General features: G+C 32.0%; 1 protein-coding gene across 2 annotated transcripts; it reads right to left on the bottom strand.

Moving 5' to 3' along the window:
- Positions 1-5,157: 5,157 nt before the first annotated feature.
- On the bottom strand, positions 5,158-16,902 carry LOC132750410 (2,4-dienoyl-CoA reductase [(3E)-enoyl-CoA-producing], mitochondrial-like). Of its 2 annotated transcripts, none has more exons than XM_060740379.1 (8): positions 16,726-16,902; positions 10,662-10,849; positions 10,441-10,498; positions 9,231-9,465; positions 8,064-8,163; positions 7,521-7,593; positions 6,733-6,879; positions 5,158-6,191 (listed from the first exon to the last, which is right to left on the bottom strand). In XM_060740379.1, the coding sequence occupies exons 1-8, from the start codon at positions 16,786-16,788 to the stop codon at positions 6,069-6,071; spliced, it is 987 nt and encodes a 328-aa protein (XP_060596362.1). In that variant the 5' UTR covers positions 16,789-16,902; the 3' UTR covers positions 5,158-6,068. The 2 variants fall into 2 exon arrangements, with proteins under 2 accessions (XP_060596362.1, XP_060596361.1); XM_060740378.1 differs by lacking the exon at positions 16,726-16,902 and adding an exon at positions 11,795-11,875.
- Between the last annotated feature and the right edge of the window lie 7 nt (positions 16,903-16,909).

The following is a 16,909-nucleotide window of genomic DNA, read 5'->3' as shown; positions in this document are numbered from 1 at the left end:
ACAGATTAAATAGCGAACAGCTGATCTTAGTCTGCACAGGTCACACGGGTAATAGAGACTAAGGGTTAAAAAAGAGTTTATCATGTAAATTTAGCGTTGAAACATCGATACTGCAATCTATTCACATCTCTAAACACCATCAAATTGCATTAAATTAACTATACATTAGAACATACTTAAACTGTGAGTGTTACATTTAATTAAATGTCTAATTGAACAAAGTGTTGAAATATCACAAATTATTGAACAAAGCGTATAAATTATGTATTAATAGCAAAAAAACATAATCATTTTAATGACAAAAACATAACAAATGCAGCAAGAAAATTATGTTCAAATAGAAATAAATTGCAATTATTCAGTCAATCAAATCATTAAGAAAGAGTTTTGATATAATTATCATAGCAAGAAAAATGAACGCAACGGTATATTATCAATCTACCAGTAAAAACTAAACACGGAGTATCCTGTAAACCACAGTCGAGGCTATTTTATTTAAAGTTAACTTGGAACCGAGCATAAAACTTTCTGCAGACTTAATTCTCTTTCTGTCCGATTATAAATGTATTTAATTTTCAAAAGGCAATTTGTTAAACAATTAAGGTCATACAGTGTGCGCACGTTTGCATTTATTAATATGTATTTATTATCAACTTGATACTGTAACCATTTCAGGAAACAATTCAGTTAGATATAGAGGTTCCGTTGCCGTTTGAAACTTTAAAGATATGAAACCAAAGTTGTGTTTGATTAGAACTATTATATTTCTAGTTTTTAGTGTTGTTGAGACAAGTAGCGCATGTATTGTGTTAGAATATGTACGTGGTGATTTTAATTATTGCCTTAAAGGCCTGATGTTGGGGGCATTTTTCTATAGCTATTTTGCCTTTCCTTAAAATATGGTCTTCCAGGACAATATGAGAAACGATATACCAGGAACAGTCTATGTCCTTGGCCACATTAAAACATATAAAGCGTAATAATTTAGTTTGCAAAAAAATTAATATTGTTTGAATTTTAAACAAATATTGTCGCCTAAATATCTGTATAAAATACATGTATGTTTCTATAACATATGTATATATCATATGTGGTTTACCGTAGAATTTATTCTGTTTTTTACTATCCTGTTTTAATAACAAAAATGTTTTGTTGTTTCTGATATTAACATTTGTGACATAACGTGTCATGATGCATAAATTATATAAATATACAAGTAATCAGATCAACGAGATTGTAACATGTTCATCGCATTATATCTGCTAACAGATGTCTAGTTCATAAAACAAGAATTAGACATTATACTGGTATTTTTGTGCAGGAATAATTATGTAAACAGATAACTGTTAAGCTACTATGACCTTTTCGTACAAAATATTATTTAACAAAACAGAAAACAATCTAAATAAGTTATATTGTTGTCACGTTCAGTCCATAAAAGTACATAAACGTGGTGGTTTTTATAGCTCTTTCCCAAGTACTTCAAATCCTGTCAACAAATGGACCTGCTGATCAAATGCATGCCTTACTCCGAATCTCAATTTATCAATTTATAATCAACTTTTCAAAGGGATAAGCTATTTGACCTAATATATTACTAAAAGCTTTATCTGGTGCAAGTAAATTATTCAAGCTATATTTTTCACCGATTCTTGGATTTCACCTGCTTCTCTTACACAGGCTGTCCAGCACCTTCTGACAAAAAATTAGGGCAAATTTTAGGGCAATTTTAAAGAAATTTTAGGGCTAAAATTAGGAATTTTAGGGTAAATAAAAGAAACTTTAGGGCTAAAATTTGGAATTTTATAACTAAATTATTGCCTCAAAAGACCATGATATGGGCTCAACTTTGCATATTTGACACAAAAGTAACTTACAAATAATGCTCTAGTTTGGTTATAGCAAACTTGTTTCAAGTGTTTTATAGTCACCAGTGAATAAATGGATTCACTGGTCAACTGCCTTTAAAAAGAGCTGAAAAACTGCATTAAAACATAACTAGAATGAAAACATTTTGAAAGTTATAAATATCCCTGAACAACCAATATTCAATAGTTAAGCTATGATTAGCCAATAATAAATGGAAGGGGAAATTTATGTTTTAGATTTAATTTTAGCTATAAATGCATTTCTTTATCAACATTTTATTCATTTTAAAAGGTTGGTAACATTTTCAACAAGTCTTGATCTTTCTTAAAAAACAATAAAAACGATATGACCCACTCAAGTCATTCCAGGACCAAGGAATATTTAAACTTAAATTCAAACAGCAGGGTATACTGTACACCTATGATGAATTTATTTAAGATAAATCAGGCTACTAAAAATTGTAGAAAATTTCACAAAAGTGTCAGTCTTTTCAATGATTTTCAACAGTAACTGTTATTTTTTTCCAATTTTAAAAAACTTACACCATATGTTATAACATATGTTCAGTACATGTTGATGTGTACAAAAAGGGAAGCTGAAGGTGTCACTTCTAAGTACGCTAATTGGGTGGCAAAATGGTTAAAGCATCAAATCATTACTGCCAGTTTACCTTACCCACTTTATAATTAGTAAATATGGAAACTTTTCTAGATCTGCCAGCTGGTATCACTTACTAAAGATCTGTTCTACAGTCATCACTTGAAAATAACTTGATTATAAATTAAGATTTTATTAATAGGGACCCCTACATAAAGTCTGATGAAATTTAGTGGTACATCATGTAAATAGTTGCTTTAAATACACCTAAGACAGAGGTAAAACTCTGTAGCCAATAAAAATGTTACTTCCTTGAAAAAAAATTTATCACAATTTTAAACAGGTGACTATTTTGATATAGTCAAAGTTGTACAATTTTCATTGGTCCATTTAAAACAAATAGTTTCTTATTATTTTCTGATAATATCTAGCAACAAGATTGCATTTGAGAAAAATGCTATGCCACCGCATTAATACAACACTAAATAGTAGTGTAGATACAGATTATTTTGGTTTCTATACAATTTTGAAGATTGCCATAATGCATAGATCCCTGACCTATCTGATTCCTATTATCAGATTAGTGGTTAAATCTGTTGTAAACTCAATAAAAGATTAGAGTAGGAATATATCAATGCACTCGAGTCTAGTGAATTTGGTGGTGAAGGTCATATTTCACACAGCCTAAATTTCATGACTACATCAAAGGACAACACAGTAAGACACTTTGTCAAAATCTAGGTCAGCTGAAATCAAAATTCACTTTACATCTTAATCCATGCACATGGTTCAAATTTCATAGCTGTACATTAAAGGACAAGAAAGTAGGTCACATCATCAAAATCTAGGTCATCTGAAATCAAAGTTCAATTTTACAACTAAAACTGTGCACATGGTCAAAATTTCACTGCTGTACATCAAAGGACAAGAAAGTAGGTCACTGACCCCGTGGGCAAGGCAAAATTTTGGACCAAAGGGTTTAATTCAAAGCAATCTTGATACAGGTCCACCAAACAATTATAATTTGAACATTATCTTGGTAAAGGTTCCATATAAGAAAAACCTATAGCCCCCAGGGCGGGGCTAATTTTGACACTAGAGGCAAAATTTGAACAACTTGGTAGAGTACCTATAGATGAAATCATTTAACAAATATTAAAGCTCTAAGCCTTGTACCTTCAGACAATAAGATTTTTTGATTTTTTACTATATGTATATATTGAAAATCAATGACCCCCGGGGTGGGGGCAATTTTGACCCAAGGGCTATAATTTGAACAATCTTGCTAGAAGTTCACTTCACAATGTTTCATGCAAAATATCTAACCTCTAGCATTTGTAAGTTGCTAGTTAAAATTTTTTTAAAGTTTTTACTATAAGTTTTTACTATATACTTATAAGGAAAACCAATGACCCCCGGGGCGGGGCCGATTTTGACCCCAGGGCTATAATTTGAACAATCTTAGTAGAGGTCTACCAGACAATGCATTATGCAAAATATCTAAGCTCTAGGCCTTATGGGTCTTTACAAGAAGGTATTTTAAGTTTTTACTATATGTACATATAGTGAAAATCAATGACCCCCGGGGCGGGGCTATTTGGCCCCAGAGCTTTAATTTAAACAATCTTGGTAAGGGTCTACCAGACAATGCCTTTTGCAAAATATCTGAGCTCTAGGCCCTTTGGGTCTCTACAAGGAGGTATTTTAAGTTTTTACTATAAGTACATATAGTGAAAATCAATGATCCCTGGGGCGGGGCCAATTTTGACCCCAAGGCTATAATTTGAACAATCTTGGTAGAGGTCTACCAGACAATGCCTTATGCAAAATATCTAAGTCTTAGGCCTTTTGGGTCTTTACAAGAAGATTTTTTAAATTTATTCTTATAATTCCGTTTGGTTGCCATGGCAACCAGATTTCTGCATGGAATGAAATTCTTTGAACAACTTTGGAAGCCCTTCACCAAAGGATCAATCCTGCCAAGTTTGGTTGAAATTGGACTAGTGGTTTTTCACAAGATAATTTTTTAAGTTCACTATATAATCTATATAACACACACACACACAAACAAACAAACACACAGGTGAATCGCTATATGCCACCGCATCGCAGATGCTGCGGTGGCATAATTAATGAAGTATGGCATTTCTGCAGGAGTTGAAGTAAATACAACATGTCACTTTATGCAATTTAGTCAGACATGACATCAGCTTCACTGTTCAAATTTAGGTTGTGATTGAAACATGGTTGTTTCAGATATGTTTATCATAAAATATAAAAAAAAATTAGGAATTTAAGTGAAAAAAATAGGGCATTTTTAGGAATTCCCTTTGAATTTTTCATTTTTTTAGGAATTTTAGCCAAACTGAAAAAAATTAGGATTTTTTAGGAATTTTAGGGACGCTGGACAGCCTGCTTACAGTAAAATACGATTTCAAAGCTGACATGTTAAAATTTGAGAAACAATAACAACAGTCGGTAGCAATTCTACAATAACAACGAAATCAGATGGATGATTACAGTATGGAAAAATAATTTAAAGACCACGTAGCAGTATGCTACAATTGCTTGTTGTGTGACAAATCTATCTCTTTACATGATCACCTTGTAACGAATCAGCTATATGAACGTACATACAAAAAAACAACACAATTCTAACAGGCATAACAATGTTACAAATAACACAAAAGATTTAGAAAAATAGTAATTTATTGTAATTCTAAATCAACATGAACTGAAAGCAATATAAATAGAGAGTATAGTGATGCCACCAGCATTGGCATAGTATTTCAGGACTTTGAATATTGTTTGCATTTACACAAAATAGCAAGTAAAACCTGAGAGTATAGTCTTGAAATAATGATGGGAATATGATTGGTTGAAATTAAAAGTAAATAATACCATGATTCTTGTTCCCAACATAATGAAGCAAGATTGCTATGAAGGCCCTAATTAAATTATTCAGCTGAGCATTCCCTTATTAACTTATAGAAGCTAACGCTACATATCAATCATCTAAGACACTGGCAGTACAGTTTTTGACAAGAATTTCTCAATGTTACAGTCTATCTAAAGCTGGCATGACATATAATTATGCATCAGAACATCACAGTTAATATTTGATGTGAGCCACCTTTAATAGATTTATTCTTGTTTTGTCTGGGAGGAGATGCTGTTGAATGAAGATACACACCATGTGACAGATATCACAATCAGACTATTATCACAAATATCTGAATACCTTTTACCCAGGTGAGCTAACAATACAAATTCTAGCATAATGGCCCCAGTTATGAATTCTTGTACATAAATTATTATAAAATACAGGTGATTATGGTGAAATAAGACTAGTAAAGAGAGAACACCTAATAATTAAAACTTATCTAACCCTTTTGCACTCAGCTAGAAGTTCTTGACAGATAATTGTATACCCCTAACAATAAATATAAATAGATAAATATTTAATGTCAGGCTCATTAATAAAATCAGGCAAAAGAAAAAGGTTCATTATAGGTTTAAAATTTGTCATATATATATACTTTTAAAGCAGTATCACAACTAGCCTAGTAATAAATTTATCCACAAATGTTATGTTAAGTTATTTATGAGCCTTTAGTAGCTTTGATCATCTGTGCTAACATGTCCCACTGTTCATTGCTAACTGCTCGTAGTTCATTAAATGAGCCAGCACGACTGTATAGTTCTCCACCATCCAATTTTACCACCTGACAAAGATACAATTAAACATGACACATCCTGAACGTTTACCATTTAACACATATAATACATAAAATCACATATAAATAAAGTAATAACAGTTACCAGCCAACAGGCTCTCAATATACTTTGATTGTTGAGCCAGTAAAATTTTCTAAGTTCAAAAGGGAATACATAGATTCATGCTATATTTAAGTATTAAACCCTGAGTGTTTACCCCAACTGTTTACATTCATAGTTTAAAAATAATATTTTCTACTACTTAAAGTTGAACAAAATGAACATTACTGGAATGAAGTTTTTTTAAACTATTCTTTAAGTCAAGCTAAGAACTTTCTTTGGAGAGAACTGCCAAAGGACTTTTGAAACATACATATATTCACATATAAAGGGTAATATAGAATTTAGAAACTCTTAACATGTAGCTGCTTTAACTTTTCTATCTTAAGAAAATTCTAAAATTAATTACATGGATAAAATCATGAATTTCTGATATTTTTATACGTTTTTACAGTTATTGTAAAACTTTGTTAAATTATCAATTCTTACCTCCCCTGTCATCCAGGAGCTGTAGTCACTAACCATGTATGAAACCAAGTTGGCCAATTCCTGCACCTCACCAAACCTACCAGTTGGTAGTACATCAATCATTTTATTACTCCACTCACCAGTAGGATCTAATCTACTAAATGCTCCCTTAAATCAAAATAGATATCCTGTCAGAAAATTTGAAATATAAAGTCATAGTATAAAAGATCATAACTATTACCAGAATAGAAGTTGATCTGGACCAACTCTTAACGCCATTTTAAGTCAAAGTTAATCTTTTTAAATGCTATTACTACATGTATTTTCACCTCTGACATACATCTTGGTCAGTATACTGGCAATAATTTTAGCTATTTTTAGATAATTTCAATCAAATTTCACCAAATTCAGTGCTACAGGAGGAGATGTCATCTAATGCTCATTTCTAAATTTAGCTCCGTGGCCATCTTAGCTGTTTTTGTTCAGTACTACCAACAAATCACTCATGTCGAGATTCATTAAAATCTGTGAAAAGATGTCTAAATGTATTTCATTTTTAGACCTTGGGATTTAAACAATTCCCTTGCTAGTGTAGAACAAATCATTGAAATCTGCCTCACAGTTCCAAATCTTTATCTCTGGCTGGCATATCATTTTGCAGAACGTAACTATTTTAGATTTAATATGTAAAGTACCATCACAAGAATCAATTCTTTCCAGTTTCACCAAAACATGTTCAGCGGTAAAGAAAGGATGTTAAGATTATTCATAATCAGCACAATGTACAGCTCAGGCAAGCTTAAGAATACCTTTGTTTTGATTGGTCCAGGCTGTAAACAGTTGTATCTAATACCATATCTTCCCCATTCACTTGCCAGTGATCTAAAATATTACACAATAAAAATCCTGACTTATTAAAATACATGTAATGGTATTACTTAATTATGCTAATTTGAGCATAACTTGCCAGGTATTTGTTTGTATTGTCATATAGTCTTATTACGTGTACATGTATGTTTAATTCAAACTAACTACCTCTGTAAAAAAATGTTGCATTATAACAGTTTGTGGGGTTATCTTTTACAAAAGCTGAAATTTTCTGATCATACTTCAAACAGCAAAACATTCAAATTTTGTTGTTCTTATAGTGTATACCTGTTTATATGCAAAGAGATATTCCTACTTGTTTCAATTTCATGGGCATTCAATGACAAGTGTCTTTATTAGAAACAATAATATTAAAATATTTCTGAATACCATAAAGTTAAACAATATGAGCAGTACAGATAAAATGAAAATAATATTTTATTGGATTTATTTTAAAGAATTGAACTATAAACACAAAATCTTACTTAGCCAAGGCTTCAACTCCTGCTTTTGCTGCAGCACTTGGTGTCACAAAACCTGAACCACTTGTTGCATATATTGTAGTAATTGCTAGAAACACTGCACCTAGAAATTAATGTTAGTCTACCATTAGTACAGAACTTATTCTATGTCAGGAATCATGGTTGTTACATAAGCAGAAATATTTACATCACTCGAAGCAAAGTCTATAAAACACAAAATTTCTAATTGTAATGGTATTAAGCTCCTGATTATTTTTAATGAACATCTTAACTGGCAGATCCAAAGTCAAAGTGAATTGTAAACTTGAGAATTTACAAACAATGTCAGGTACGAGACAGCTAAAATTTGCTTATTTCATAATGAGCTTAGGTGAGGTATTATAATCAGATTCTATGTCTACTCACTCTACTGTCCTTTGTCAACTTTTGCTTTCTACCCATAAACCTCTTGGACAATAGAGTTGCATCAATATTGGAAAGATCCTTGATATCAATCCTTTACTTCATATAGACGTCTTTTCACCCCCACCACCCCTTGAGGCCTCAAATAGTGGAAAAAAAATGTGCTATTTAGATGCCAAACACTTGTTTTCGTTTGAAAAATGGTGTTAAAAAAGTGATCACTTGTTCGGCGCTATCCATTCTCAAGGGGATGCCAGAGGGGGGATCTGCCCCCTTGGGGTTTGAAAGTTTAAGGGGTCAGCAGAGCCCCACAAATTTTTGGACTTGTGAGAGGCTAAAAATGGCCTCAGGTCGACCTTTAGGTAAGGTGTGTCTTGCTGAAAAGCCTTTGACTTTATCTCAATCCATTGAGGAGTCGCAGTACTTTGAAATCAGTTTTGATGGAAAAATCAATGCAAATAGTGATTTTTGGCAATTTTGAAATGTCCCCTCATACCATTGTAACAGGACATTTAAGATTGAGTATACCTTTACAAAGGCTATGGTCCAGTCAACATTTGTGCCAAGTTTGAACAGTATTGAACATTTTTTATAGTTTCATAGCAATTTTTAACAGGAAGCATTTCAATGAAAACAGCTTTTTTTCACAAAATGCTCAAGAAGTAATGGGTTAATCAACAAGGATTTCTATTCATACAAAATGTTACTTTTTGATAAACAGAATGTGTTTTCCATTTACCTATAACCAGCACATTATTCCTATTTTACCTTGATTAGCCTCTATAAGTCTTTTTCCAATGTCTAATGACACATATGCTGTTCCATTAAGAACAATATCCACCACAGTTTTCCAAGCATTTGGTGAGAGTCGTTCTGAAGGCGAGATAAAGTTGCCGGCAGCATTGTTGATAATGATGTTAGGTAAACCAAATACATCTACACATTCATCTACAGCCGTCTTTATACCAGCAGGATCACGAACGTCTGCTGCAACTGCTAACACCTGCTCACACAACAATATATATATATATGTATCAAGGTATGAATTGAGAAAATTTCATTATACAGTCATGTACTTACAAACATACAAGAGGGCCATAATGTGAGTCAAATATGCAACTCTTTTTCATTTAATACTCAGTAAGTGTGAGCACAACACCATGCTAAAAGTAACAAGATTTCTCTTTAATCTAATGACCTAGTTTTTGACCATGGGAGGTGCATATTCTTACTTGAAAAATTGACAAAAATCATTTACTCAAATGTGACTGACAATTGTTAACGCTTGTTTCAGGAAGTTTATTTGATAATTTTAATTTTAACAAGGTGTTCCTATATTTGACCTGGTGACCTAATTTTCCTAGATGACCCATATCCAAACTTGCCATTCAAATCACAAAAAATATGTTAGGCAAGTTTTATCAAGCATTGATAAAGAAGAAAAAATTCACATACATGGCATGTGTATGTAATACAAATATGTTTGCATCAAACCATCTGTCTGAAGTGATTTTTTTATTCTTTGTTTCTTCTTAAGTTTTATTTACAAAAAATAAATTATTCAAATCCTTCCCTCTTTTTGTTCTAAGTTTTATTCAAATGTTTTAATTGAAATTGTGACAAATGCCAAAAGCGAAATTGAGACCGTCATAAATACAGTAAGCTCAGGCAAGTTCTTTTTTCAATTTTTATGAGCTTTGGACATGTTTTAAACTTTCAATTCAAGCTCTGTTTAACTTTTGTCTCAACTGCTTTTAAAGTTAATACATCTTCTTATGTAGATAGAAAAACCTTTGTTAATGCATATCCAATAAAGGGGTTGATTATAAATATAAAACTTATGACAATATCATAAAACCTGCATCCCTAACACAAAACTTACATTCATTTTACAATATCATGAAAAAATAGCATAAATAATTAAAGAATTAATAATTATATCCTTTTTTTTTAAATAAAAAGTATACACTAACTATACCTTATTTCCAGTTTCTTTTTGGATTTCTTCAGCTGTACCTTTAAGTACATCAAGTTTCCTGCACAGACAAGAAACATAAAAAGTTATTCAAAACTACAGTATAATTATTAAACCAAAACATCTAGAAGTTGAGTCAATACTTTGTGTGAATTGGTATAGAATAAGAAAGAGAATTGAGACTGCAAATATTATAAAAGGTATGAATATTAGTCACACTATACCTGCTTGTAATGACAACTTGTGCACCCAGCTTGGATAGAGTTGTTGCCATACCTCGACCTAGTCCAGTTCCCCCACCAGTAATAAATGCCGTCTTTCCTTCAAATGATTTATCAGGGAGCATAGTTGTTGTTTGTGCAGGGAAGAACTTGGAGTGTTCCTTGCTGCTTGAATAACGACATTGTAGCAACTAAATCAAATACAAACAAAATTGTTTCATTTCTTTAAATGATAGCAAATATATAAATATGAAGAGTTAAATTATGAAATAATACAAGTACACACATATATATATATACATGTGTATTTATATACAGTTGTATATAAACAGAAAATTCACATGAAAAATCATAACACCGCAGCCAGGACTGGAACCCTGGGTCTCTGGATTTCATGGTTTATGGTTTTATGTTTATTTGCCCTGATGATTATAGAAAAATTGGCTATAAATTAAATTGAGAAAAACAATTTAACGTCAGTTATTTTTTAGTGTAAATTTTCTTGTTCCAGAACTTATATATATATTTAATGTTTAAAAGATATCACATTAGTTAAAACCAATCTACCCCTCTTAGAATGAACATTAATTAACTTAAGGATATGCAACAGCCCTGTTATATTTCAATGTCTCATAAATTTGGACATGCTGATCTGGGGGAAGTAACCACTGAAACAAGTTAATTGTTTCAGCAACAGTTACTTCCCCTAATCAGTACAGAAAAGTAAGTAGCAAGGTGCCAGGAGAATATATTTACTGGTATGAGATAAGAAACCATTGACTTTATACATGTATTAATGTTGAGTAAGATTAGTCTAGAAAACAAGTCATAATTTAAAGTGCACAACTATGATTACCTAAATCATACCTTAATTGGGTCCATATTGCAGCAATGTAAAATTATCATTTTAAAGCTCGGGAAGATATTAATTCATTAATGGTTATACAGTAGATCATTTTATTTATAAGGATTTATATTTATATCCATATGGAATATATAGTCATTCTAAACACAATGTTAAGAGAATATATCTTTAAATATACCCTGGCTAGCTACAGAATATATTCTAATGAATTTCAACAGTTGATTATACCAGTTCGTAAAATGATCATTATCATTTGATAAAAAAAACTAACTTTGAAAAAATGCTTTCTCTGTGGAAGTCTCCATGGGTATGTCGGACTCTGACCACATAGAACCATATCTGTTGTTAAAACAGTTCCCTCTCAAACATATAGTTTATCTTGCCTTTCTCATTAAAGTAGTTCACATGGGTCCAGGCCCGGCCATGTTATGCTTGTGAAATCATTTTTATGACGCCTGTGAGAGATTCTTTTGCTTATAAGTGTTTGTCCGCTACAAATAGCCCAGACGTTTTAGTAACTTTTACTGAAATTTAAGTAACCGTTAACGCTGTTTAAATAACGACCCTAATCAAGTCTAGTATATCGCCAGATTAGTGTATGATGCACAAGTTGGTACATAATGCACAAATTGATGTATTTTATCATACACTGATCGGTGAATAAAAGTTTTGATAAATGCGTTTCTGTAAATAATTTGTTGTTTATTTATAATCATGTTTTGGCACCTGCACATAACATTGGTAATAGTCTGTTTTATTGACAAAGAATAAACACAACTTCTGATCTAAATGAACTTCAGGAGATTTTAATGTTTTCATCCACTGAAAAATTGTAACTTTCAGACATAAATTCATTTCCATATTTCATATCTAGTTATTATTCTGATCTGGTATACTTAGTTTTAAAACTGTCTCTTGACTGAAAAGTAAAAAAATAACCACTTCAAATTTTGGGATGCACCAATTAGTGTATCATTCAGTTTTTCAAACAAGAGCTGTCCGTAAGACAGCGCGCTCGACTTTTTTATTGCTTGCCAATAAAAAAAGTTTTTGCAGTAAAAGGCAATACAAGAATCTCTGTATTTTTAAAGTGAACTAGTTGTTTGATACCCTTGAATATTACAGCAATGTTTATATGACATAATTTATGGTAAAGTGAACAAGTGGATAGGAATGAATTTTTTTAGATTTTTTAAGTTTTTTAGTGCTTGCCTATAATACAAAACATTGACAGTTAAGGGCCATAATTCAAATAAAATCTTTGACAGAATTACCTTCTCCTGGACATGTTTGGGAATCATGATTGTAAACAAGTATTCCAACTTTCAAATGAATATCTCAAACAGTTCAGTCAAAAAGTGGACTGGTACTAAAAACTTAACCAAGATTCTAAGTCGATAAAAGGCCTTAATTTTTAAAACAAATCCTTGACAGAGTTACCTTCTCTTGCGTACAGATGGGGGTAATGATGTGAAATAGCATTAAAAGTTTCAAAGCAATATCTCAAAGGGTTAAGGCAATAAGTGGATTTTACCCATATTCAATGTATTTTCTAAGTCAAAAAGGGGCATAATTCTGTCAAAAACCTTGACAGAGTTATGTCCTCTTGTCTGTTGATGAAGGTCGTGATGGTAAACAAGTATGGTCAGTTTCAAAGCAATACCTCCAATGGTTTTGAAATAAAGTGAGGTGGTACAAAAAACTTAACCAAGCTCAATACACTTTCTAAGTCAAAAAAGGGCCATAATTCTGTCAAAAACCTTGACAGAGTTATGTACTCTTGTCTGTAGATGGAGGTTATGATGGTGAACAAGTATGGTAAGTTTCAATGCCATACTTGTAATACTTCTGAAATAAAGTGGGGTGGTACGAAAAACTTAACCAAGGTGTGACGCCGACGCCGACGCCAGGGCGAGTAGGATAGCTCCCCTTTTCATAGAAAAGTCGAGCTAAAAAGTGCAAGAATTGCCAGTGTTTACATCAATATCTTTAGTTTCAGGATATTTCTATGAATATTATCTATAGTAAGTGCAGGTGCCACAATTCACACTGCTATATTTACAAAATAATGGGTCTTCATATGGGGAAGTCAAAGACCGGGCCCGCAAAGCGGGTCCGGGCTTTGGCTTGCCCGGCTATAGACTACACATGAATATTTAAAAGAAAATCAAATAAAAAAACAATTAAAAAATATATAGAATTCTATACCTATCAATGAAATTTTCAGTGTCAGTTCTAGTCGGGCGCCGCCATTTACAATGTATGTCAATGATAATATGCGGGGTATTCCGATAACGGAACAAATCTCAACTTTTCGGATAAGTAATAATCGTCGAGTGTTCCGAGTGAAAACGGAAGCGGTGTATGTAATATCGAATGACACCTTTAAAACGGAAAGAATGAAAGGATTTTTTTAACGACTTCCCCGTTCATAGGCTTTGCCTAATTTCATATTAGATTTGAATGATAGTCTGGTACACCAATTGGTGCATCATAAAATACACCAATTGGTGCATCGTACACCACGGATTTATATTACAGGGATCGGACACTCCCAGTTAACCCTATATAAATGCTTAAATATCTTGTCGTGCACCCGATAAAGGTACATCGATCGATAATTTACCGGCGGGAAGCGTAAATGCCCGTTCGCAACGGATACCTACTTTACAAAATACCATATAGCTTTTTCATTTATTATCCGATTTTGGAAATTTAAAGTTTATTTTGAAGAAAAAATACTTGGTTAATTCAAATATCTAATTTATTTTTTAAAGGTACAGTTTATCTGTCCGCAACGACGGTTAAAAAATTAACTTTGACGAAATCCGCAGTAAATTTACATTTTTTTTATATAAAAAGCAGGTATTTGAAATTTATTATTACGGTACCATAATACTTTCAGTTTCAAAACAAAAAAGAAGCCGATGTAAGTTATTCACAGATGATCAAAGATGCAATATTTAAGATTTGTTGGGTTATGTAGTCAAATTTATTAACGCACAATTGTTTTACGTGTAATGTATTGCGGCCTTTACACGTGAAGAAAATTTATTCATTTTTTAGTACAAAATATTGCCGAGATTGTCAATATTGCCATATTCATAGAATATTTAAATTTCATTCGTCATTTATATCATTATTATTTTTTGTAAATCTGTTTTCAAATGTCGGTGCAGTGAAGTAGACAATCATCGTAACAGTAAAGTTCTCTCGTGTGGCTGTCTCGATTCCGGCCTTTTTAATGTCACTCGTATATTTTAATCCGTATATTTTAATTATTCTTTTTATTTGAATGCCTGTAGAAAGATATTTATTATACTTTTTAATGTAACGCTAGAAAAACAATAAAAATCTTTACAGTTTTGAGTCAGTATTTTGCGAAATAAAAGTAACTGTTGATTATTTTTTACACATCGCTTAAATTTCTTTCAAGTTTAATTACTTTTTGAAGGGGGGTAAGTGATAATTAAAAAAACTTTATTTCCAAACTTTCATTACCAGGTTACATGACTTGTGATAATTGCAACACTCAATCTTCAAAACAAAATATAATTTGAATGTATATTTTGTATATGCGCGGTCTTTAACTACAGTTCATGGCATATGTGGTAAGAAAATGATTCTGAAGAGGATATATATAAATACAATGTAAATCTATTTTCTTTATTAACATTTATAAATGAAATTGAAAATATATCACTAAATTTGTATAGTCCTTTCTCTGAAAAATGATGGAAAATAAACATGTGATAAATAAATCATTTGACGTGAATTGTTTTTAAGGATATCTATGAAAATTATGTTTCAAAATAAAAAATAAATATTATAAAACAGCTGTTCTCTATGCCAATTAAAGTTTCTTCCTTGCCAATCTAATGAATTCATCTATATAGGAATGCTTGTCTAGAATGATCTGAAAATATATTTAATAGCACTTAATAATTAATAAAGTAGAATATTTACTAATCAAATAAAAAATGTACAAATCATTTGGAAATAATTCACAGAAATAAAGACACATTTCAAACATGAATTTCTTTAAAAGTTTTTTAGCAATCAAGAAACGTTTTTTTGCAATGCCATCATTAAACCATGTAAAAAACGATTATCTTATTCTGAATCGCGGTAATAATTCGTGCTTGAAGTAAAAGGGCGGCGAAGTGTAGAGAGTATGCCTAAACAATAGGCAAATATTTTTTAAATTAGGTACCTTTTAACTAAGCGTTGCAGCGTTCTATCAGCATATTTTCATATAATAATACTTTAGCGACACAAAATAATACGGGGAAGTCAAAGCCCGGGCCCGCGAAGCGGGTCCGGGCTTTGGCTTGCCCGGCTATAGACTACACGTGAATATTTAAAAGAAAATCAAATAAAAAACAATTAAAAAATATATAGAATTCTATACCTATCAATGAAATTTTCAGTGTCAGTTCTAGTCGGGCGCCGCCATTTACAATGTATGTCAATGATAATAGGCGGGGTATTCCGATAACGGAACAAATCTCAACTTTTCGGATTAGTAATAATCGTCGAGTGTTCCGAGTGAAAACGGAAGCGGTGTATGTAATATCGAATGACACCTTTAAAACGGAAAGAATGAAAGGATTTTTTTAACGACTTCCCCGTTCATAGGCTTTGCCTAATTTCATATTACTGTATCAATACATTCATATGTGTATAATTTTTCACAAAGCTGCAATAACACCACATACTCCGGTGAAAATCTGTCATATTTCGTACTCCGCACGTTCCGCCATCTCATTCTGTCCACCTTTATCCGATTCCGCACATGCGCGCGACGGGACTTTAAGCTAAACGAAAGTGTCCGATCCTTGTAATATAAATCCGTGCGTACACATATTGGTGCATCATGCACTAATCTGGCAATATGCTAGACCTGCTAATGTGGTCAAAATTTAACTACTGATCAATTCTGTTTAAAATCTAATGTTGAATGGTTGGCAGGGTCAATTCTCAACGTTGAAAAATCACCAAGGTTCTGTTATCAACATTGAAAAATGGCCCATTGGGTCAATTTTCAACGGGGTCAAAATTTAATGTTACACCGGCAACTGATAACCAGAGCCTTTTTTCAATGAATAAAACATCTATTAAATCTGAAAGGCAATGAATGCTAAAATATTTCGCCTTACGAACTAAAATTTAAGTTTTCATTAAATGACAATTACTCCTTACTGTAGAATTTCTTCTGTGAACAAACGAAAATACTCTTCGAATTTGTTTCATGGGCGCCGCCATCTTGAAATCAACCGGATGCAGAAGCGACTAGTTATTATATATAAAATGAATATTTAAGAAAGAGATCAAGCGCTGTTTGCTTATTGACTGAAACCTGCAGATATACTTTAAAACAATTGAT

Source organism: Ruditapes philippinarum, unplaced genomic scaffold (genome assembly GCF_026571515.1).
Source record: "Ruditapes philippinarum isolate M1 unplaced genomic scaffold, ASM2657151v2 ctg400_1_1_1_1, whole genome shotgun sequence".
Taxonomy (NCBI): domain Eukaryota; kingdom Metazoa; phylum Mollusca; class Bivalvia; order Venerida; family Veneridae; genus Ruditapes; species Ruditapes philippinarum.
Note: the sequence above shows the minus strand (reverse complement) of the source record. Positions and strands in the feature narration are given on the sequence as shown.

Excerpts from the sequence above, each read along its gene's own strand:
- LOC132750410 (XM_060740378.1), bottom strand. The coding sequence starts at position 11,860 with ATGGTTCTATGTGGTCAGAGTCCGACATACCCATGGAGACTTCCACAG. Across the intron at positions 10,499-10,661 it reads CAAGTTGTCATTACAAGCAG|GAAACTTGATGTACTTAAAG; the intron begins GTATAGTGTGAC and ends TTGTCTGTGCAG. Across the intron at positions 6,192-6,732 it reads GCTCCTGGATGACAGGGGAG|GTGGTAAAATTGGATGGTGG; the intron begins GTAAGAATTGAT and ends TATCTTTGTCAG.